At 32.7% G+C, this 23,193-nt stretch overlaps 1 protein-coding gene across 1 annotated transcript; it reads right to left on the reverse strand.

Annotated features, from left to right (window-relative positions):
- Positions 1-16,062: 16,062 nt before the first annotated feature.
- On the reverse strand, positions 16,063-18,494 carry LOC112016119 (putative pentatricopeptide repeat-containing protein At3g08820). The gene is given in 8 exon segments (XM_024048628.2): positions 16,063-16,410; positions 16,413-16,965; positions 16,967-17,082; positions 17,085-17,329; positions 17,331-17,529; positions 17,532-18,107; positions 18,110-18,154; positions 18,157-18,494. Coding segments are annotated over 8 exon segments (2,073 nt in total). The 5' UTR covers positions 18,356-18,494; the 3' UTR covers positions 16,063-16,270.
- Between the last annotated feature and the right edge of the window lie 4,699 nt (positions 18,495-23,193).

Genomic DNA, 23,193 nt, shown 5'->3' on the forward strand with positions numbered 1-23,193 from the left:
CGATATTTGCCAACCAACTAAGGGATTATCATGTGGGAATCATAACCAAAATAGTAGGCAAACTGTGGAACAGATCAAATCTTTTCTTTTTGGGGGCTGGTCCTTAAAACAAAGTCAACCCATCAAAGAATACAATTCAAAGTACCTTAATGTTGTTCAGACACAAGCAACATCAGCCCAAACTTAAAATTAATACCAAATCTCTAAAACTATAAGAGACCCAGAGAAAAACAGAACATGTTAATGCACAAAGACCCATCATACATGTGATATCAAACATGAAGAAAAAGCAAAAATACCCAGAAAAATAAACACATGAAACGAATAATCAGAATTGAAAAAGAAGAAAAAGAAGAGGGATCTGGTGAGGAGTACCTGAGACATGGCTATAGATTTGGAGAGAAAAAAGAAGAAGAAGAGAGATTTGAATTTGGTTGTTGATTTTTTTGGTATGGGCTTTTACAATGAAAAACTTGGGCTCTTTGGGTAGATTTATATACACAAGTGTGTGTGAGAGAGAGAGAGAGAGAGAGAGAGAGGAAGGTAGAGGAAGGAAAGAAAGCGATACGTTTGTATTGTTTGGTGGGTCGGGACAGGTTGACCGTATTATTAAAAAAATGGGTTTATCATCACCCTTAACGTAACGTAAGAAGGACACGTTTTTTAGTGATTTCAGACTACTTTTGTGTAGTAATTTATTTTATTTTGTGCTAATTAATTGTCCACTTTTCTTCTTTGGAAAGCAATAAATTAATTGGGGGGTTATTCTAGATTTTATATATATATATATATATAAAATAAAAAAAAAGGGTGTACAATCTTTTTTTTATGGGTCCTTGGGTGTGGTTAGGGTAATTTTTGACAAATTATTTTAGAAAACTTTTTGAAACTATTTTTATGAAAAATAGAAAAATATGTTAAAATATTAATTGCTTTTTATTTATTTATTTTTCAGAAAAATTTTCTTTAAATAATTCATTAACAAATATTCTTATAACATTCGTTAACATTTTTATTTGTTTATTTATTTATTTTTAGAACCCGTCTACTACAATTAATGGAGCTACATTAAGAATGGTAACTTTTATAACAAGAAATAAAAAATGTAGTGGAATAATTATTTTTATTCATTAGTATGGTGGTTACCTTTAGAAAATTTGTAAAAAATTTTAATTATGAAAAGTTTGTTTTAAAAATATATTAATTTTAAAAATTCTTACATGTATTAAGGGACAGCCATTATAACAGTTTTAGAAATAAAATAACTTTCTTTGAGAAATAGAAATAAATAACTATTCCTTAATTATTACTAAGGAATAGTTATTAACAAGCAATAACTATTTCATGTAATAAAAATGTTACCATGTAATAAATAATTATTACACATGAATAATTAACAACCTATTTGACCTAAATATTTTTTTTATGCTAAATAGTATATAGTCTAGACCCAATGTATTACTCTTGGGGTTGTTTTTTTTTTTTTCCCTCCTCCTTAATCTAGATTTAACCTTAGGTTTTTCATCATGAAAGTAAAAATTAGCCGGTATTATTAATAGGCATCATGTTTTTCTTAATAATTATTTTAAAGAATAGTTTACTTATTTTTTATAAACAAAGAATAGGTAGATTATTGTATACAATAATTGATTTACATGATACTTTTTTCTCTCCATGTAGAAAATAATTTTAAAAAATAATTAATTAAAAATCAATTACATGCATCTATAATTTCTCAATAAGTATTAAGTATTTGTGGGGTGTGGGGAGCAAGGATCTGAGTTTAAGTCTCCAAGAGAGAGTTTTACACACATATACACTTATATTAGAATAGAGTAGAATTTCTATGTTATATAAAAAAAATAGTTGTGGTTATATTGACTTAAATACATCCTAAATAGGATGAAACTATATTTTTTTTTTTTTAGGAAACAATGAAAATATGTTTAAATATGCAGATCAAGGTTAAGGTTAATGCTTAGGCTGTTTCTAAAAAAAAAAAGGTTTAATGCTTTGATAGTATGGTGTATACGTACTATGCAATGTTAGTGCTGACTAAATTTGTTGGTAAATTCCTAGGTGCTATATCAAAAAGCTATGATCATATCTTGCTCAAATTAGGGACGATTGAGGAATTTAAATATAAATAAGAAGAGATTACCACCTTCAATTGTAGCCCAACCAATAGAAAAGGTAAAAAAAAAAAAATCCTAGTTATATTAACCAAAATTAACTAATAAATTTAGAGATACAAAATATTTTATTACATACCGTTGACATGACTTGCAATAATTAGTATATAATAAAAATAATATCAATAACGAGTCCATATAAAAGTGATATTGTTCTAATCATGGTCTATTATTATTATTATTATTATTATTGAAAAAAACTACCTATTATTTTAAGTTGTGAAAATTTGTGTACCTAATATTGCTCGAAATTAGCTCATAAACCTCATTCTTAGAAGCCCTAAAACTTGTAGAGTTGACTGTTGTAGTGAGTGCTCGTACTTGTTCACTGCCAACATGTCGCAATGGGATTGGGTAGCTATACCTACTAAAACAGTTCTGCAGAGGAGCCAAACTTTGCCATGGGCAAGATATCTTGCAATTAGCCAATGCCAGAGTGTGTTTAGGTTTGAATTTTGATTAAAGAGATGGATTAGTTGACTTGGGGATTTGGTACTGTTCGAAAAATTCAGCAGTACAAACTCGATTTCTTCTGGTAGTACATAAAAAAGTGATTGCAGTACTTAGTCTTAGTGTGTAGTACATGCACGTTCGAATCCCTTCCATGGTCCCATAGATCAGAGTTCGGTGCCAACATGACAGAAGAGATGGTAGTGCCATTTTCTAATCAACATGTAAGTTTTGTAAGGCACTCATGCTTTGATATTACTCTTTGTTCCTAGAATATCTCCACAACCAAGATAATGGTCCAGAGTTGTCAAAAGCCTTGTCGTTTAACTGGCGCCTTTTGATATATTCAACAGAGACATGTATGGTTCAAATCTTCCTTTCTTTATAATTGAATTATTGAAATAAAATATAAAGATAATGGTCCAGAATAGTCAAAAGCCTTGTCGTTTAACTGTCGTCTTTTGATATATTCAGCAGAAACATGAATGGTTCAAATCTTTCTTTCTCTATAATTGAATTATCCAAATAAAAAATAAAGATAATGGTCCAAATCACCATTTTTCTAGGATATCTGATGACTGATGAGGAATCCAGAAACGGTTGAGCATTTGAGTTATCCTTATATACACGTAGCTGCTTTTAATACAGACCAGATAAAAAAAAAAATAAAAAACAACTAAAGATGGCCATCAATGAAATTGTCTAAAAATATGACCTTGGATGAATAATATTCACTAAAATTAATTAAACTTTCGGGGTTTCATAGCAATCACATAGCATTGATGAATGACAATAAGATTGTACAACAATTTAAAAATTTCAGATCTCTCTGGAACAGTAAAATAATATTTTGAAGAGCAATTTGCAAGAAACCCATATATAGGAAAATTAAAATTCGCAATGTATACTCCTTGCAGATTTTATTGTTCTTTACGAAGGCATAATCTTCAAGTTTAGTATAACATTCATGCAATCTCACTTGTTACATAATTAAATTGTGATTCTGTAATGTAATATTAATGTTATTAACTCAGGTATTTCATTCACTGTATGACTTATGAGTTTTTTGAGAAAATAAAAAAAATAAAAATAAAAGAGTTCACAAGTATTTATGGGGAAAAAAAGAAGAATCATGTTTATTTAATTAATAAAAATTGATTATTAGTATTATGATATGTGGGAGAAATATTCAAAAATTGATTTTTTTTTTAAAATTAAAAAATATGCTTGATCTTATCGGCTGTCTATTTAATATAAAGGTAAGTTTACAACAAGTCCATTACGCCTTAATATACACGTAAGTTTACAACAAGTCCATTACGCCTTTCCCAATTTATTAAAAAAAAAAAAAAGAAGAAGAAGAAGATAGATCTATATAAGCTTGAGTAGATTAAACTTTGATGACTTTTTAATAATAAAAAAAAAAAAGAGTTACCCAATATATATATATATATATATATATTTGGAATACTAAATATTTTGACACACACAGAGGGAGAGGAGAAAAGATTTAAAAAAAAATTGACTGTGATGTACACCATATGTGTGTGTGTAATCTTACATCGAAAATTGAGTGTAAGTTAAAAAAGTTTTAAAACTTATAATATTTAAGAGTTAGGTCCTTTTGAATATACATCACTGTTAATTTCTTTAAGTCATTCTCCCGTCTCCCCTCTTTCCATGTGTATGTGTGTTAAAATACTTAATATTCTTGAAAGAAAAAAATAGTAAGTTAATCTCACATCGAAAAATTGCGTGAGTAAAAGAAATTATATATTATATATTAAAGTGAAAACTCAATCAAAAATCCAAATTAGATTTTAACTATACTACAATTTTGTGTCAAATGTCATTCTAATTACATAATTAGAATCTAATTTCATGTTAAGTATCTTTCCAAATTTTTAATTATACTTTAATTTTGAGTCAAAACTTAGAAAATATTTATAATAATAAAAAAAAATAAAAATAAAAACTCAATTTGCAATATTATATTTTACAATACTATGAATTTGTACAATCTTTTACTAATAAGGCAGAAACGTTTATATATATATATATATATATAAACTCTAGATGGCCCCGTTCAAAGTATATGTTAGGTCTCTTAAAAATAAAAATAAAAATAAAATATAAAAGAAAGACGTGTGTTAGGTGAACCATTATAACCGATCACAATTGACAACAATAATTCAACCGGATGTTAAGATGCACGTACGTTTGGTAAACACATTATTGGCCATTCCTTTTTGGCGAATCAATTGCGGTGAAGGTGCAACGACACATTCTAAGATTATCTCTTACTAATCAAAATGGTGGGTGGGTGGGTCCTTAACGTACTTACAATAGTATTTCCACTTTTTGTTAATATCAAACAGATACTCATTTTACATTTTGTAATTCATTTGGCTGATTTTTTTTTTTTTGCTCAGAAAAGTGGTTGAGTTTAAAATAAGAATATATAATATATATATTTTTTTTTTATAATATATATATATATATATTTTGTTGAGGGATTTTATTAGTTACTAAGATATTATAAAGTTTTCATACAAACTAAATTAAAAGTTCTTTTATCAAGTTCATTTAAAAAGTTTCTCAAAAAAAAAAAGTTTCATTTAAAAACTTTCTTGAAAAAAAAGAAATTCATTTAAAAAAACTATCTCGTTCATGTATATAAAGAGCATATTGTTTTATCATTCTGCAAATATTCCTTTTCGTCGTATAATAATAGCACTTTTGGGTTACCTATGTTGGAGAAAATGTGAAGGATCACACTCAAATATATATATATATATATATATTTTTTTTTTAACCCAAAAAAAAAAAAAAAAAAAACCTCTATATGCTTTTATCTAGACACTAAAATAACATATGCATATCGATTTGGAAAAAAAAAAAAAAAAAAAAACACTAAAATTACATATATACTTGGCCAATTCAAATTTTGTTGTCTGCTTGTCCCTTATGAGTGTTCAAACATCGTTTTTTCACGGTTTTAGCGGCAAATTCGGGATTCTTTTCATACCAATCTGAATTTTGTATTATTTATCGGTTTGGGGATTCTAACTGTCAGTTCAATATTATTTGATTTTTACCAATATATATATATATATATATAGAGAGAGAGAGAGACTTAAGTATAGTACTTAGATGCTATTTTTTAGGTTTCTTTTTTAAAATTCTGTTATATGAATTTTTTCTCATAAAATAAAAGTATATATTTTAGTTAAATAGCCACATAATTGAATCTTAAGAAAGAAATCTAAGGAACAACACATAATATATATAGTTAAAAGATAAATATTATTACTAGTCTACTATAATTTCAAATCAATTTACTTCTAAAAAAAAATTGCTCCAAATTTGTAGTCAAATGACCATAAAAATATTTCAGATGATTCAACTTTGTTCCAAATTGTTCCTGATTGTTAAATTTATATAATTTTTACCCTTATTAGTTTGCTGAATTGATGAAATATTCCATATAGCATCACAGTGCTGATCTATTTAATTTTTTTTTTTTGGGGGTAGAAACGGAAGTCTTATTTAATTATAAACAAAGTTCATACATCAACAACTATAGCCTACCTTTGGGCACACAATCTTTTACTCCCTAGGCCAATTATATCCCTTACATAACACGAATTCACAAAAGTAGGGCAAGTTTCATATATAGACAAAACTTGCTGTTGGTGGTTTCCCCATTTCGCGAGACCATCGGTGCACTCATTTGTTTCACGGTATATGTGGTGTGCCCAAACCTCCCGTGCTTGCGCCATAAGGCTCCTGCAATCACATAATAAAAGAAACACATCAGGGGGAAATTAGAATTCTCATTAGTCAACTAGGCTTAGACCATCATAGAATCGATTTCAGGGAGGATAAATTTAAATTCCAAGTCTTAAGCCAACTGAAGCCCTTGACGAATTGCTTCCAGTTCTACCACATTATTGGATGTAATGCCTATATTCAAAGAAAAACCCAATATCCATCTCCCAGAGCTATCTCTTAAAAGGCCTCTTGCCCTTGCCATTCCTGATTTGCCTATTGAACTGCCATCTGTGTTAAGCTTTATAAATGGTTCAGTTGGAGCAGTCCATGTACTGGTTGATATACCTTACGTTAGACTGGTTTATCAAGACCTACTAAGTAAAATAATTCAATAGTGGCCTCAACCATTTTATAATTAAGTCTATTCTGGGAACTCGACTGATTGTGGAATAAACGCTCATTTCTGTCTAGCCATAGATGCCAACATAAAAATGGGAAGTATATTTTCCAAGGAAGTTGCAAGTTCAAGATAACAGCATCCCCAGTTGCATTGGTTTGCAGCCATGATTGTAATGGTAATTGAAAAAATGTAAGTGGCAAGACACCCGATGAATGACACCAAACCTCCTTGGCCCACGGGCAATCTCTTAAAATGTGGATCGTTGTTTCAAGATTATTGCATCGAGGACAGCAATCACTTATTTATGCTCTAGAAAAAGCTAAATATTGCCTTGTAGGAACCCGATTGCGCATGGCATTCCAAATGAAGAATTGAATCTTTTTTGGACATAAAAGCTTCCATGTTTAATTCCACAGAGATTTTTTGGTGGGCACATTTTTTCTTTGGAAAAGATATTTCGAGGCTAACTTGATCGAACAAATATCATTATTATAGGGCCACACAAAGGAATTAGGAATCCTAGTAACCTGTGCTACAGGTATACCTTTAATAACTTGCTATATATATTTAGAGAGAGGCACTTGGAGGCAGTCGAACATCTAGTTATGGTTATTACGCAATGAACTAACTAGACGTTGTTCTTCACTTGGCAATAATGGCCCAACAATAAGACTCTGGTGGGTACCCTCAGAAATCCAATTATCTTGCCATATGCGAATGTTTTGGCCATCACCTAAGATCCATTTCATACCATGTCGGAGCCATTGCATGCCTTCATGCAAGGAATTCCAAATATGGGAGCTCCGGGAATTGCAGACGCTATCAAAGAGGTTCATGGTTGCGAAATATTTGGCTTTTAAGACTTGAGCCCATAACATATTGGGATTCTGATGAAGACGCCAGGCTTGGTTCATAAGAATTACCACATTCATATGGCTAGTTGTTAGTAGACCCAGTCCCCCTACTTCCTTAGGTGTCATAATAGTTTCCCAACTTACTGTGTGGCATTTTTGCTGGTGATTCGTATCTCCCTATAAGAACCAGCAACTGTATTTGTCTAGTGTCCGGCTCACTTTCTAGGGGAGCAAGGTTGTTTGCATGGCATAAAAAGGTATAAAAGCCACCAAAGATTTGATTAATGTGGCCCGTCCAGCCATAGTAAGATATTTTTCCTGCTAGCCTGCAATTCTCTTTTGGATTTTATCTACTAAAAATTGATATGCGGTGGTTGTACGTCGTGTGGTAAATAAGTTCTGATTTGTGTCGTAGTTTGTATATCAAAGAGGCTTGCAATAAGAGTTTACGTTCTTCGAGGAGTAGTAGGTGAAAACTAGATATGAGATTTATGGGTACTAATAATTTGGCTTGGTGCAATGCAGAATTTCTGTAACACACTACAAAGGTTATAACAATCATTTAATTTAGCTTTGGTGAACAAGAATATCATCTACAAAAAATAAATGGGATATGAGAATTTGCCCTCAAAATCTTAAATCTTAAAGGGTGGATTTTCCTATCTTGAACCACCTCTTCCAAAAGCCTGGAAGACGTTCCAAATATAGAATAAAGATGTATGGGGATAGCGGTCCCCCTGATGCACTCCCCTACTCTGTCTCACTTCCGGCAGTGGTGCTCCATTCCACTAAATACGATATCTCGTTGATGTTATGATGTTCATAATTAATTTAATAAGACCTAGCGGAACTTGAAAAAATTCTAGAGATTCCTGGATAAAAGACCACTCTAATTTATCATAAGCTTTCTCAAGGTCTAATTTGAGCGCTACGTACCCAACCTGTCCTTTTTTATGCACCAATGTACATATAATTTCCTAAGCTAGAATAATATTATTACTGGTTTGGCAACTCAACACAAATCCTGCTTGGCGTGGATTGATAACCATTGCAATAAAGGGTTTGAGATGTTGCAGAATAATAAGAGACTACTTTATAGAGAGTATTGCATAGACTAATCGGTCAAAACTAAGTGATCATCTTCGGACAAGCCACTTTTGGTATCAAAACAAGGTTGGTAATGCCCTAATCTGGCAGGATGACTTGATTCTCGAAAATCTCTTGAATGACCTAAATCACACTGGGTCCGACAATGTGCCAATTCTTTTGAAAGAAAATGGCATGGTATCCATCCAGCCCAAGGGCTTTCAACCGAGGAAGAGAAAAGACATTTCTAGTAATTTCCTCGGGTTGAGGAATACTCGAGAGCCATTGGTCTTGACTCAAGAAGGAGCTATTGTGAAGCTAGGTTTGGCCAAGGCTTTGATCTCATATAAGGCAACGTGGATGCAGTGGCGGAGCCACTTGATAACCAAGGGGGGCTTGGCCGTCACCCCCTCCCAAAATTTTTGAAAAAAATATTTTTTTTTCGAAAATATCCTAAATAATTTGTAAATTTTTAAATAACCTTATCATTTTACCCCATACCTGATAATATACATATATATTTAAGAAAGTCTAAAAGTAAACTTAATTTTCATTTAAATAAAATACAATCCATAAATACATATGTCAACAAATTACAATAATTAAACATTCATCATATTTAAAATGAACACATGGGTATTTTAACAATTATCTCAACAAATAAAAGGGAAAAAATTGAGTTATGAAGTATTATATATAACTATTTTACATTTCATACACCAAAAAAAAAAAAAAAAAATTATATATGGCCCCTTCAAAAATAAATTCCTCTCCGCCACCACTGATGAGTGATGGAGTTATCTTATTTCTTAATCATTGCTTGCTTAGAAAAAATAAAGCAAAAGATATTTGGTATATAATAGAGTTTTGTCCAATTACATTTGGTTCAGTTCCTCTGTGTTATTATATTCATATTTGTCTTCTTCAATTGGCTGGGTGGACATCAGACTTGTAGAAACCATTTTTTATTTTAAATCCTTGATTTGTTTTTACTGATCGGAAGGTAATATTGGTGCCATCGGTATTCCAAACTGGATCTTTTTCTCGTTTGTATGGTTTGGATTCAAACATAGAATAAGTGGAGGCACAATTAACTTAGTCACTAGGCCTTTTATTATTATTATTATTATTTTCATCTACGTGTTATAAAATTAAATATGCCATCTTAAAAGCTCTACTTACTCTAATGTTTCTATCCAAACTTACAGTTAAGATTCAGTCTTTGGACTATTCGGTCGCACCAACATTTCCTTTCACGCGATAGAACAGTTCAAGGTCACTATATGCTTTTTATTTATATTATCATTCTTTTGTTTGTTTTTTTTTTTTTTGAGGGACATTCTTTTGTTTGTTAGTTTTACACTTTTACACCACCAACCTAGGATATGACATACGGTGGTTTAAGGATTATTTTATTGTTCTATTAAAAAATATTTTGAAGGTTTCAATAATCGGGAAAAATACATTTTGTGATGGTTCCTCCCCCATAAGCATGACTGACTTTACTCTATATTGGAACATACCTCAAACCCTTTACCCACCTTAAATAGGATAATAAATAAGTCCAAAACGAATTGAGTACTAAAAGACTAAAAGTTCATGATTATTTACATATTTTTACATGTTCAAATTTAGTTAGTTTTCTTTTCTAATAAAGTTGAGTTTGTTTACAAATTACTTGATTAATTTGTGCTATTAATTAATAACTAAACTATAACTAAAATGATATTGTTTAATTTACTTAGATTCAAATCACAAACCTTATATTGCTAAAAATTGTATATAATTTTACTACAAAATGGACTATTTATATCATTAATAAATTAAAGTAATAATTTGATATCTTATGAACTTATTTACAAAATTATATATAATCCAATCTCAAGTCTTTAAAAGCATATTTTAAATGTTTATACATATAAACATATAATAATATATACATTAATTGAAATTCATACTTATAAGCTTGTTCACAAACACATTGTTATGTTTGACTTCGGCTTATTAATAGTTAAGTATATACTTATGTTTAAGCTTGCTCATTTGTTAAATAAATTAACATAAAACAAGCTTTTTTCCAACCAAGTTTAAACTGTCCACTAATTATAAACAGCTTAGTTCATTTATGGTCTAACCACAAATGTCAATCATAGCTTAAAGTATAGCACTAAAACAAAATAATAATGTACTGATCCGTTAGCAAGTACATGGCTTATTGAAAGTCCCAAGAGCAGTTGTGATATTCTTTCTTTATATTAAAAATTGGAGAACTGACACAAGCCTTGATGAATTGAGGTAAAATTTTAGCAGAATTTAGGATTTGTTGTGTGCTTTAAAATTTGGGTTTGTTTTGTTATGTCATTGTTTCTGGCTAGATTCCAGCTAGGCCAAGCTTAGATGGTGAGCTAAACTTTGAATCTAAAGTCATTGTTATGGTGTTCTCAGTCACCTATAGGAAGAACTACTGGTCCTTTGGGTTGAGGGAGAGGAGGGGGAGTGGAGTAGATTTAGACAAAATTAGTTTATTTTTAGCTAACTCTACTTTACTCTCCTCACTCCCTCTTTCTCACTCCATCCAAAAGGCCATACAAGAGAAAGGCAAAGACAGAGGGTGTCAGTATGTATATCAGGCACTCTTGGTCTCAACAAAAGCTTTCTTCCTGAATTTCCTTGCCACTAATTCCTAAAATCTTGGTTTCCTGGCATGTTATGCCACAATGTATGAGGAGGAGGTAGTTCAATCACTGGCTGCAATATTCCTCCCCTTTATTTTCTCCCTATATTGGGGAGATAGAATTTTGGCGGGTTAGGGGAAAAAACACTTGGACCCTACCAATTTTCCTTTCCCCTACTTTCCAACTAAACACTAATAAAATCAGTATTCTCTCATCTATTTTCTATCCTCCCTATTTTGCTCTAGCCAAACGGACCCAGGATAATTTTGGGGGGAATCTAAAAGCACAAAAGATTACTAACCAATTCCTAAGAAATTTAAATAATTAAAAGGAGATTCCCCTTTTTTTTTTTCATATTCTGGAAAACAGCCTAACTATGAGCTATGTTATGCAGGGAGGTTCCAAGATGATGTTTGTGGCCTACTTCTTGTATTCGCCGCCTATTTTTTCCTTTTCCTTTTTGTTTTTTTAGCAGATCAAGAACCAGAACAAATTTTATACAGGATTACGACCATCAGGGGCGTAGCCAGGAATAAAAACATGGGGGGCCGGGTTATAACATAAATGTACCAAATATAATTCTTAAGCCTATTGGATACAAAATTATCAACTTTCATATATCATCATATACTTGAAAATGTTGGGAATTCAACTGAAATTCTAAACCTGTGAGAAACAAAAAAAATAGAGAAAACAAAATGCCAAAAGAAAAACAATCACACGCACAAGACAGTATTTACGTGGTTCGGCAATTTGCCTACGTCCACGGAGTTGCAGGGATTTCACTATTATAAAAAAAAAAATACAATGTGCGTTTTTAATACAACTTTAATTAATAATAACCCTTAAAAAAAAACAAAAATGATTTAATTAATTTGTCTTTTATGAATGATTTAATTAATTTGTCTTTTATAAAATTAATTCTATACATTAATTACACGCTCTTAATCAAACTTATATTCACGGGATAAGAAAATAAAAGAAAATTCTATTATTCTAGCCATACTATTTTTTATTTTTATGGGTTAAAAATTTCATAGTTTATTTTTGCTATAAATAAGTACTTTCCTTTTTGAGTGCGGGCATGAGATGGGGTGGCAAGCCATTGGTTGTGTGGTAGTGTGGTGGAAGCTCAGGTAAGGATGGAAGATGCAGTTCCACAAATTCTATTGAAAGCGAATACTTTTTAGATAGTTGTTGTTTGATCGGGCCAAGGTTTATAGGTGTAGTACAAAAATAAATATGAATGTTTCTAGTCGTGAGCTTCTTGGCTAGCTCTAGGAAGGGTGATATATGGCCATGAGCTAACCATGGGAGCATTAAGACGCTAATAGTATTGTGTGTAGCTTCCATTCTCAATTTCCTGCTCTTTGCGGGGCTATTGCTTTTGGTTTTGTTTTGTTTTGGGGAAAGATACATATTGTGTATATATATATATATATACTATTAGCGTAAGAAGAGACGTAAGCATAGGTGTGTAAAATTTGAGTGAGTTTCTTTGAGCTCAATTGCTAAAAATTTTGGAAATTAAATCAAAGATTTGGGTATTAAACGTAGTTTATATCACAAACTGATTAATTTTTTAACTCGATAATAAGAACCAAAACAAAGAAGAAGAATTAAAAAGTAGGTAAGACTGGTAATACAAAAGTTAGAAACGTTAACTCTGATCTAAACTAAACTAAAATAAAGGTGTAGAAAGGTCAAAAAGTTTAAACGTCGCTCGTGAAACTTCAGCAGTGATAAGAAACAAAAAAAAACTCTGCGTAAGCGCTTGCATAAGTGATACAAGTGAAATAATTAAACAAAGAAAAGTTTAAATTGAATATTCGACCTTTTTTAACAATTTAAAATACTGTCGTCATTTGACCTTTATTATATATGATTTATACAGAGTAACTATGTCTAATTAGAATATAAAAAAGCTACGTAAATACAGTAGATCTTACAAGATCAGAATTATTATTACTAGTTGTTAATCCGTGCATCAAAGCTATTGGGTATGAAGGTTTAACATTCTCAATTATTTAATATATGTATAAAAGACAAATTTAAAGAACAAATTATTCAATATTTCTAATTAATCAAGATAAACCACAACAATAGCAAATATGTTAACCCATCCAACAACAAGAATACAACTCATAAGCTTAAATTATATCCAAACACAAACCAAAAAAAAAAAAAAGTCTCATATTCAGGGGCGTAGCTAGGAATAAAAACATGGGGGGGCCGGGTTATAACATAAATGTACCAAATATAATTCTTAAGCCTATTGGATACAAAATTATCAACTTTCATATATCATCATATACTTGAAAATGTTGGGAATTCAACTGAAATTCTAAACCTGTGAGAAACAAAAAAAATAGAGAAAACAAAATGCCAAAAGAAAAACAATCACACGCACAAGACAGTATTTACGTGGTTCGGCAATTTGCCTACGTCCACGGAGTTGCAGGGATTTCACTATTATAAAAAAAAAAACAATGTGCGTTTTTAATACAACTTTAATTAATAATAACCCTTAAAAAAAAAAAAAATGATTTAATTAATTTGTCTTTTATGAATGATTTATTAATTTGTCTTTTATAAAATTAATTCTATACATTAATTACACGCTCTTAATCAAACTTATATTCAGGGATAAGAAAATAAAAGAAAATTCTATTATTCTAGCCATACTATTTTTTATTTTTATGGGTTAAAAATTTCATAGTTTATTTTTGCTATAAATAAGTACTTTTTTTTTTCTTTTTTTAGAGGACATGTGGGCACTAATATATTTTTTAGAGAATCAATTTAAAATTTTGCAATATAGTGGCTATGCGCCTGATCCCTTTCTCTTTTCAATCTATGTACATATTCTTTTGAAACACCTTATTTTATTTGTTGGTGTTTTGGTTACTTTTATAAACAAAATATAATATTCACACAAATACCAACACACCGAATCGCTAACAACAAAAAAAAAAAAAAAAAAAGAAGATAAAGTCACATTTAAAAGGCAAAAACAGAAAAAGAGAGTCACTGATCAGATAAGATAAAGCCACATTTAAAAAGATAAAAAATGAAAAAAACAAAACCCAACAATGAGAGAGTCACAGTTCAAAAGGGAGAGGGACTTACCGAGACGTGGATCAGGCTATTAAAGACAAAGGATAAAGAGCCTCCTTCAGCCTTCATAAAATTCATTTAATATTTTTTCATTATTTTTGAGATTCAGTGAGAGATGCAGATGAGAGACTGAGAGAGCAGTCAGAGAAACCAGGCCCGACTCGAGCGGACTAGCGGATCAGGGAATTGCAACGACCACACTTGCACCGGAGGTCCGAAGCGGATACTGGACGATACTCTGATTCCGATTCGATGAGGCGATCTGCGATGAGGCGATCTGCGATCTGCAATGAGGGGTGACCGGGCGAGCACGACGACGGCGACGAGCGAGCCGCGGCGACGGCGACGGCGACTTGACCGTGGGTTACTGGGTTAGTGGGTTTGGTTTGCTGGGGTTCGGGGTTTGGTTTTGGTTTGTGTATTGGGGGGTTTTTTTTTTCTTTTTTGATAACATTCTGTGTTTGGCTGGAGTTTGTGTTTGCTGGAGTTTGTGTGTGGTTTGCTGGAGTTTGATGTGCTTTAGTATTGGGTTTGATTTCTCTGCCAGACTGCCAGCGACGTGATGGATTTCAGCGACGTGATGGGTTCGTTTCTGATTTTCTGTATTGTTTTTTTTTTTTTTTTTTGGGTCGAGAATCTGTGGGCTTGCCGTGAGCGAGCTTGGGCTCGCGGTGGGCTTGGCTCGCCGTGGGCTCTGTTACCATTTTTTGTTTTTCAGATTTTAGTTCAAATTTTTTTGGGCTTTTTTTTTTTTTTTTTTTTTTTTGTGTAAGTAGAACAGATATATATATATATATATATATATATATATATATATATATATATGTTTAATTTGAGGTGTTCTTAATTTTTGATTGAAGGCTGGGAAAATGGGTGAGAAATGGGAAGGGGGGCGGCTGTGTGATGTTGGGGGCTAGTTATTTTTTCTTCCTAGTCTAATGGGAAAAAAAAAAATTTGCAGGGGCCACGGCCCTCCAAGCCACTATGTGGCTCCGCCCTGACGACCATTAACATAATAGAATACAAAAGAGGACTAAAATATACACCAAGCATATAAACAAACTACACATAGCACAGAAAAGTCTTTTTTAAGTGTCACAATCCCAGCAAAGTGTAGAATCATCTTCTGGGCAGTGGCAGCTAGCTTTTCCACTTGACTGATAATTCATTTATCCACAAAGTTAAATCACACAACCCATGCATCTATTAGAAATTATCCACGCAACCTGCAAAACATTTATCAGCTTTTAATCGAGAGATTTTCCTTCTGGCGTCATTTTCTGACTACTGGGTCTGTGCAAAACTTACAATCTTTGGTGCGCCCCTTCTCTGCTGCAGTCCATAAAACCTCTGTTATGTTCATGGTCAAACAATTGGCTGTTGTCTTGTTATTATTTTGTCTACTGAAACCTCCTACCACTATACTTTTTCTATCCTGGTTTACATCTGCCAATGTGCTTAGATGATGGCATTCCAATGTGTCATTGAGAAGTTGAAAACATCCTATACAAGAATTAGAGTAACAGACTGCCGCCAGGATATAACATTCAAAATTGTATAATTATGTGACTTTCTTTTGACAAATCAAAATAATGAGAAGTTTCCCCTCTCGTTAGTGAGTGTAACAAAAAAATAAAAATAAAAAAAAATACAAATCTTTGAGAAAATTCAAAGAGGTCAGGTTACTTAGTACTCATCCTAGCCTTGGTTTTATATCTGGTCTCACCAATAATCTCTACATGAACATGAACCATCAATGAAACTATGAAATCGATTATTATCCCGAACAATTATCTCTCTTCCTGTAATCTTTGAAATCAGCTTTATGGCTTCATGACAATCACCACAGACACGAAGGTTTTAACAACTCGAATCACATCTTTCGGAGAAGTACTGATTAGGCCAAATGCAATAGCCAGCTTCTCACTATGACAACCAAGGAAATGTTCCTTTTCCTCCTCTTCGATGTCAAACAGAACGAAATCTGTACTTGGAACGTAGCCTGCTGCTTTCAATTCATTAGCAAATTCGTCAAGTTTTGCATATATCTTTTCTGATAAGGGGTGAGACTTATCTCCCACAAGAAATTCATGAACAACCCCATCTACTTCAATCCAACTACACCCTGGTATCTTTTTCATTCGTTTCTCATTCAAAATTGACCTAAGCTTTGCCGCTTCATCCCATCTATGGCTTGTCGAATAAATATTTGATAAGAGAACATAATTTCCTGAGTTCCATGGTTCTAACTCAATGAGCTTCTTCAATACGTATTCTGCCAATCCAGTGTCTCGATGTAGCCTACATCCATTTAACAAAGCTCCCCAAACAATAGAATTGGCCTCCACTGGCATACTTTTTATCAACTGATGAGCTTCATCTAATAAACCTGCACGACCAAGAAGATCCACCATACATTCCATAATGTTCAATGGTAGGAGTCAAGGAAAAGACACGGTTCATGCTATTGAAATATTGACGACCATCATCAACTAGACCAGCATGGGTACACCCGCAAAGAAGGCCCATGAAGTGTTCCCATCAGGTTGAATGCCAGTTTTTTCGATTTGGCCAAAAAGCCCAAACGCAGATTTGACATGTCCATTCATTGCTAGCCCAGATATGATGGCATTCCATACAACTCGGTCTTTTTCCTTCATCCCTCTGAAGACTTCCCAGGCTTGAGCCATGCTCCCACATTTTGCATACATATCAATCAATGCTGTACCAAGAACAGGGTTAGACAAAAACTCACTTCTATCCATAACCCACTAGCCCAATCCCTATGTCTAATGCTCCTAACCTAGCGCAAGCAGAAAGAACTCCAACCATTGCATAACAATCAGGTTTCACATTTTCCCTCTGCATCTGAAAGAAAAGGTCCAGAGCTTCTTTAGGGAACCCATTCAAAGCATAAGTTTGAATCATGGTACTCCAAGTAACAATATCCTTCTCACTAATCCCATCAAAGACACATCGTGCTTCTCTATGTTTCCACACTTAGCGTACATGTCCACCAATGAAGTAGCCACAAACACATTCCTCACCATCCCAATCTCTGTCATGTAATCATCTATCCACTCCCCACTTCTCAAGTCCCCGAGCTGAGTACACGCAAACAACACTCGAACAATAGTAAAACTATCAGGCCTCAAACCCATCTCCACCAACATCCCAAACATGTCAATCGCTTCTCTATATTGACCAACACCAATATACCCACTAATGATTGCAGTCCAAGAAACAACATTCTTCTCAGGAATATCATCAAACACCATATGGGCATGACCCAAATATCCGCAACTCGCATACAAGCAAAGCAAACTGGTTTTAACATAAACATCGTAGTCAAAACCGGATTTCACCACAAGGGTATGAATCTTCACCCCAAGCTGAACATCCAAAAGCCTCGCGCAAGCCTTTAGAACAAAAGGGAAAGTAAAACTATTGGGCAAGAACCCCTCGCTACGCATTAAACCATAGTACTGAATTGTTTCGTGATAACAATCGTTGGAAACCAAGCCTCGGATCAAAGTGTTGTAGAGAAAAATGTTGGGTTGTGGGTTTGGTGGAAGACAAGGCGGGTGTAATGGGTGTCCCGAAATGTAAGGCTTGACGTATGAGAATGTTGAGGAGGTAGGTGTCTTGGTGGAGATCGAAGCGGAGAATGTGGGCGTGAATGTGCTTAAGGTGTTTGATGGAGTTGAAGCTTTGAAAGAGAGCTTGCTTGAGTTCCAAGGCCTTGGAAAATGTGGCTGAGATGGTCATGACCAGAAGTACTGTGCTGGTTGTTGTTGTCTCTCTCATTGATATATAAAAGTATTAACGAAGAAGAAGAAGAACAAAGTGCACGCACATTTTACTACTTTAGGTTCTATGCAATGCAACTATGCAAGTGTGTGTTTTGTTTACGTTATGATTGCTTTGAAATTTCGTTGGCGGTTTGCAAACGATTTGCATTGCCTGGGTTTGCTTTTAGGCCAACCAGACAGCAACATCTTTCAATGACCGAAGGACCTAAGGCCTAAGGGCATTACGAGGTGCAGCCCAATGTTGTTGATATTGGACTTGGTGTTTCCTAGGCCCAACATTTGTACCCAAAGGGCCGTCCCCGTTTTTTTAATTTCTTGGGCCAATGTTTTTCTTTAGTTACACAACTTGCAAGCTATTTCTTTTTTTTTTTTTTTTTTTGGGATATATATATATATTATCTCTTTATTCTAATGAAATTTACCCTCAAAGGATGAGTTATGGGTTGAAGTTGAAATCACCTCTTTCAGAGAGCTGATTCTTCTTTTTCTTCTATTTATTTTGATTTTTATATTTTTGGGTATACTTTTTACTTTTTTATTCTAATGAAATATCACCACAAAAGATGAGTTATGGGTTGAAATTGAAATATATATATATATATATATATAGAGAGAGAGAGAGAGAGAGAGGCACCGATCACAATTAGGAAGCCATGGAAATGCTAAAGACAACTTATATATCTAGGGGTGGCAAATGGGCGGGTTGGTTATAAATGGGTTGGGTCATAAATGTTGGGTATGTAATTATCTATTTATCCATTTATGACCCGTTTATATATAAATTAATTATCATTACCCGCAACCCATTTAATTAGTAACCACCCATTTAACCCATTTAACTAGTAAACAGTAAAATACTGTGAAAAAAAGAACCAAAAAAAAAAGTCAAACTCCCAAAAAAGATTCACACACTCCAGTACTTCTCTATTTAGTATTTATTAATTATCTTGCTCTTATTTAAAAGTAAAATACTCAATAAATAATAATATAACCAAGCTTTTATTTCCTAGAACTAGAACACCCCTTTACTTTCCGAGAAACCTTATGATTTTCTGGGAAAATAGCTCTAGCTCTTCATTTCCCATTTTTAGCAAAAATCCCTTCCGATCTACAATTTTCACTCTTTCTCCCACTAATAAAAGTTGAAACCTATCAGGAATTGTATTTTTAGAGAGAGAGAGAGAGAGAGAGAGAGAAATGGGGAAGGTGGCGGTGGTACCCTACGGTTATGGTACCCTACGGTTATTTTCGATTCTCTACATAAGGCCCCTCTCAAAGCCGTTGATGTCCTCACTGCCATGGCCATCCCCGTCGAGCTCTCCAATCACGAGTCTCTCATCAAGTCCACTTCCACTTCTCTCAACAGCAAGGTCGTTAGTCAGTACTCCAGTCTCCTCGCTCCGCTCGTCATTGATTCTGTTCTCTCCATAGGCGATCCGGCGAAACCTGATATTGTCGATCTCCGAGATATCACACTTCCGGTGGACTCACTCGTATGGAGAACGCGAAAATCGCCGTAATTCAGTTCCAGATTTCGCCGCCGAAGACCGATATCGAACAGAGTATTTTGGTTCGGATTATGCGCAAATGGATAGGATATTGAAAGAAGATAGGCTGTGTTCTGTAGTGTATGTTTGGTTGCCGAGAATGTGATGTGCTATTTTTGGTTTTGTGTTTGCTCCAGATCTGTTTGGATGATGAGAAAATGTAGGAATTTTTTTTTTTTTTTTATTTGACTGAGGGCTGAATGTTTTGGGATTAAGAAGGATATATTGTTTATTTAAGTTTTAAATTTTAGGAGGCTTTAGTGGGTTTATTTAAATTTAAATTTTAGATGATTTTTTTTTTTTTTTATAAAAAATTTTAGATGGGTTTAGTGGTTATTAATGGATTTATCCATTTAGACCCATCTAATTAAATAACCAAATGGGTCTTTATCCATTTATCCCAAATATTTAAATGAGTTGGGTTAAGACTTATCCAAATAAGATGGGTAATGGGCGGGTTCATGGATATGGATAAAAATTGCCACCCCTATATATATCTAATCGGTGTGAGAGAACAAGATTGTTTGGTCACACACACGTGTATATATACACACACACTTGACATATGGCTTATTTTTATTGGGTTGCCTCTTATACATTGAAGGGATGCACATTCACCAATTGTTGTTGATATGCTTCCATATATGTGAAAATATATATATATATATATATAAAATACTTTGAGAGTATAATAATGTTGTATTCCATCACCTCACTTGAATAATAGCTTCTAGCAGTGCCGGCTCTACACAGTAAGTAATTGATATAGTCGCCTAAGGCTCCAAATAGAAAAAAGACCCCAAATTTTAATTTAATTAAGCCCAAATATTAGCTAGTAAATAAAATAATTTTTTTATCAAGTAAAAATGCTACGTTCATAATATTTTTCATAACATTTTTACAACAAATCCTAAGTAGTAGGTTGTTACTTATTGATAACAAAATAATAATTTCAATGATGAGTTCAAATTAGAACCAGTAACAACTTAACAACTAGAATTTGTTGTGAAAAATATTGTGAATGTAACACATCTAAAAAAAAAAAAAAGCAATACACAAAAAAATTCACAACGTTTTTCACAATAATTGAGTTAACTTTTACTAGTTTTCATCTAGATTCATCACTAACATTACTATTTTACTTACCACTATCAATCTACCACATCAACATATGTGAAAAGTTTTGTCAATTTTTTGTGTCTATAGACTTTCTAAAAATAAAAAAAGAATTCTACATTGATCATGTTAATTAGTAATAATTTTGCATTTAAAACAAAATAGTGGAATTTAAGTTATATTTTTTTTAAAGTCATATTTAAATATATAAAAAGTCTCAATTTCAGTTTTCGCCTTAGGCTCCCAAATGCATCAAGCTGCCCCTGGCTTCTAACATGAATTTAATCAATGAAACTCATTATTATTTGAAAGGAGAGAATATAACATTATTATATTTTTGAAGTAATTTGTAATTACTCTTCTATATAGCTGTGTTGATAACAAGATAAAACCATGTTCTACTGTATATACAGACACCTACCATTAATTGTTGTCACCACCACTATGAATATTTGTCATATATATCTCCTTAAGTTTACACTAAATTACTTCAGGCTTGTGGATAATAATGTTGAGCTTCATCTTCTTTGATGCTAAAGTCGCATGATAAAAATAATAAAAAAACAAGAATTGATTCCTTGTTATCCTGTTATGCTAAAGAAGGCAAAGGTCGCATATTTAGGGTGTGAATATTATTTGTTCTCTTTTAGTGGATGTATGATGTATTCAAACATGTCAGGTCTTAGTTTCTCCTTGCCGTGGAGAATATATGCTTCATCTCTAACAAGTAATTGTATGGCCAACCTTATGTATTCCTGCTGACCAACATATGATGTAAGAACTAAAAGGCATCCAAAGAAACATAACTTTCGGCGTGAACAAGTTGAACCTACATTTCAATTATCTGCTAAATTTTCAAGATCAGATGGTTCTAAATGTTTGATTTGATTTGTTTAATAAGTTTCCCGAAAAAATTAATGCAAGAATTGTTGGATATTTTCAAGGCAGTTTCGTTATTTTGCCAGATGCGAAAATTTTTCAGCAAAACATATAGTTGAAATTGCTGAATAATGGAATTTTCAGTCTAGGACAACTTGTCTTACAAGAGAAATGGCATATATAGATCCTATAGAACACTGAATCTATCTCTCTCTTTTTTTTTTTTCTTTTCTTGGGGGAGAGGGTTTCAACTTTCAAACCAAAGATCGTGTTTCAATTTCAATTTTGCAAGTTATAATTTATAAGTTGAATCCGCATGCAGAATAATATTGGGTTCTTTATAAAGTAGTAACAATTTGTTCATGAAAATCTTGGACCATTCATCTCCACAAATAAGGAAATAACGGAGGAATAAACTAGCGTGGATTCTCCATTAATTAGAGAACATATACAAAAGCAGGCGACAATTGGCTCTAAAGAACATCCAATAGGGTCGGCATAGTTATTCCCTATAAATGTATACACAAAGGATGTCACCTTATTATACAGAAATTGAAAAAGCATTGGGAGAAAGCTCTAAAGACTTGGGCATATGTCAAGGACAGTGAGCACAACTTGGCAGGCTACTGAGGCAGCACCACCCCAACTCATTCGGATAGAGAAGAGGCCAGCTTTTGGAAAGAGGTTGGAAACAATTGAAGAAGAGATTGATGGTGGTCATAGTCAGAGCAGCCGCAACCTGAAACAGGCAGCCATGGGTTCGGCATCCAAGGCCAGTTTTCCCAAACCAAATCCGTCAATGGTGGCCGGTTGATGTTATATAACCTCTAGTTTTCCTAAGTATTACTCGGTAATGGTAGTTATTTTCAATGTAATTTGAATTGTTTCTGTGTTATATGTAAACAGAAGCATAAAATAATTTTGAAATATTTGACATATATATGTAGAAAATTGGCAATTGTGGAGACCAAAGTCCATTAAGATATTGTCTATGTTAAAATTGTGTGGTTAAATAATTAAATTTATCATTTCGCAACAATTTAAGCTTTTGAAAAATAAGTAATTTAACATGGTATCAAGTTTTTTGGAATAATCAATAATTTATAACATCGTATCAGAGAAGAAAACTCTAAGTTTGATCCTTGTTTTTGCTCTATCTTTCATTTAAATGTTAAAAATTTTAGGTGTTGGGCATTAGTGGTGGCTTTATGAATTTTTTTTTTTTTTTTTTTTTTTTTTTTTTTTTTTTTTTTTTTTTTTTTTTTTTTTTTTTTTTTTTTTTTTTTTTTTT

This window comes from Quercus suber, unplaced genomic scaffold, assembly GCF_002906115.3.
Source record: "Quercus suber isolate HL8 unplaced genomic scaffold, Cork oak 2.0 scaffold_123B, whole genome shotgun sequence".
Lineage (NCBI taxonomy): Eukaryota > Viridiplantae > Streptophyta > Magnoliopsida > Fagales > Fagaceae > Quercus > Quercus suber.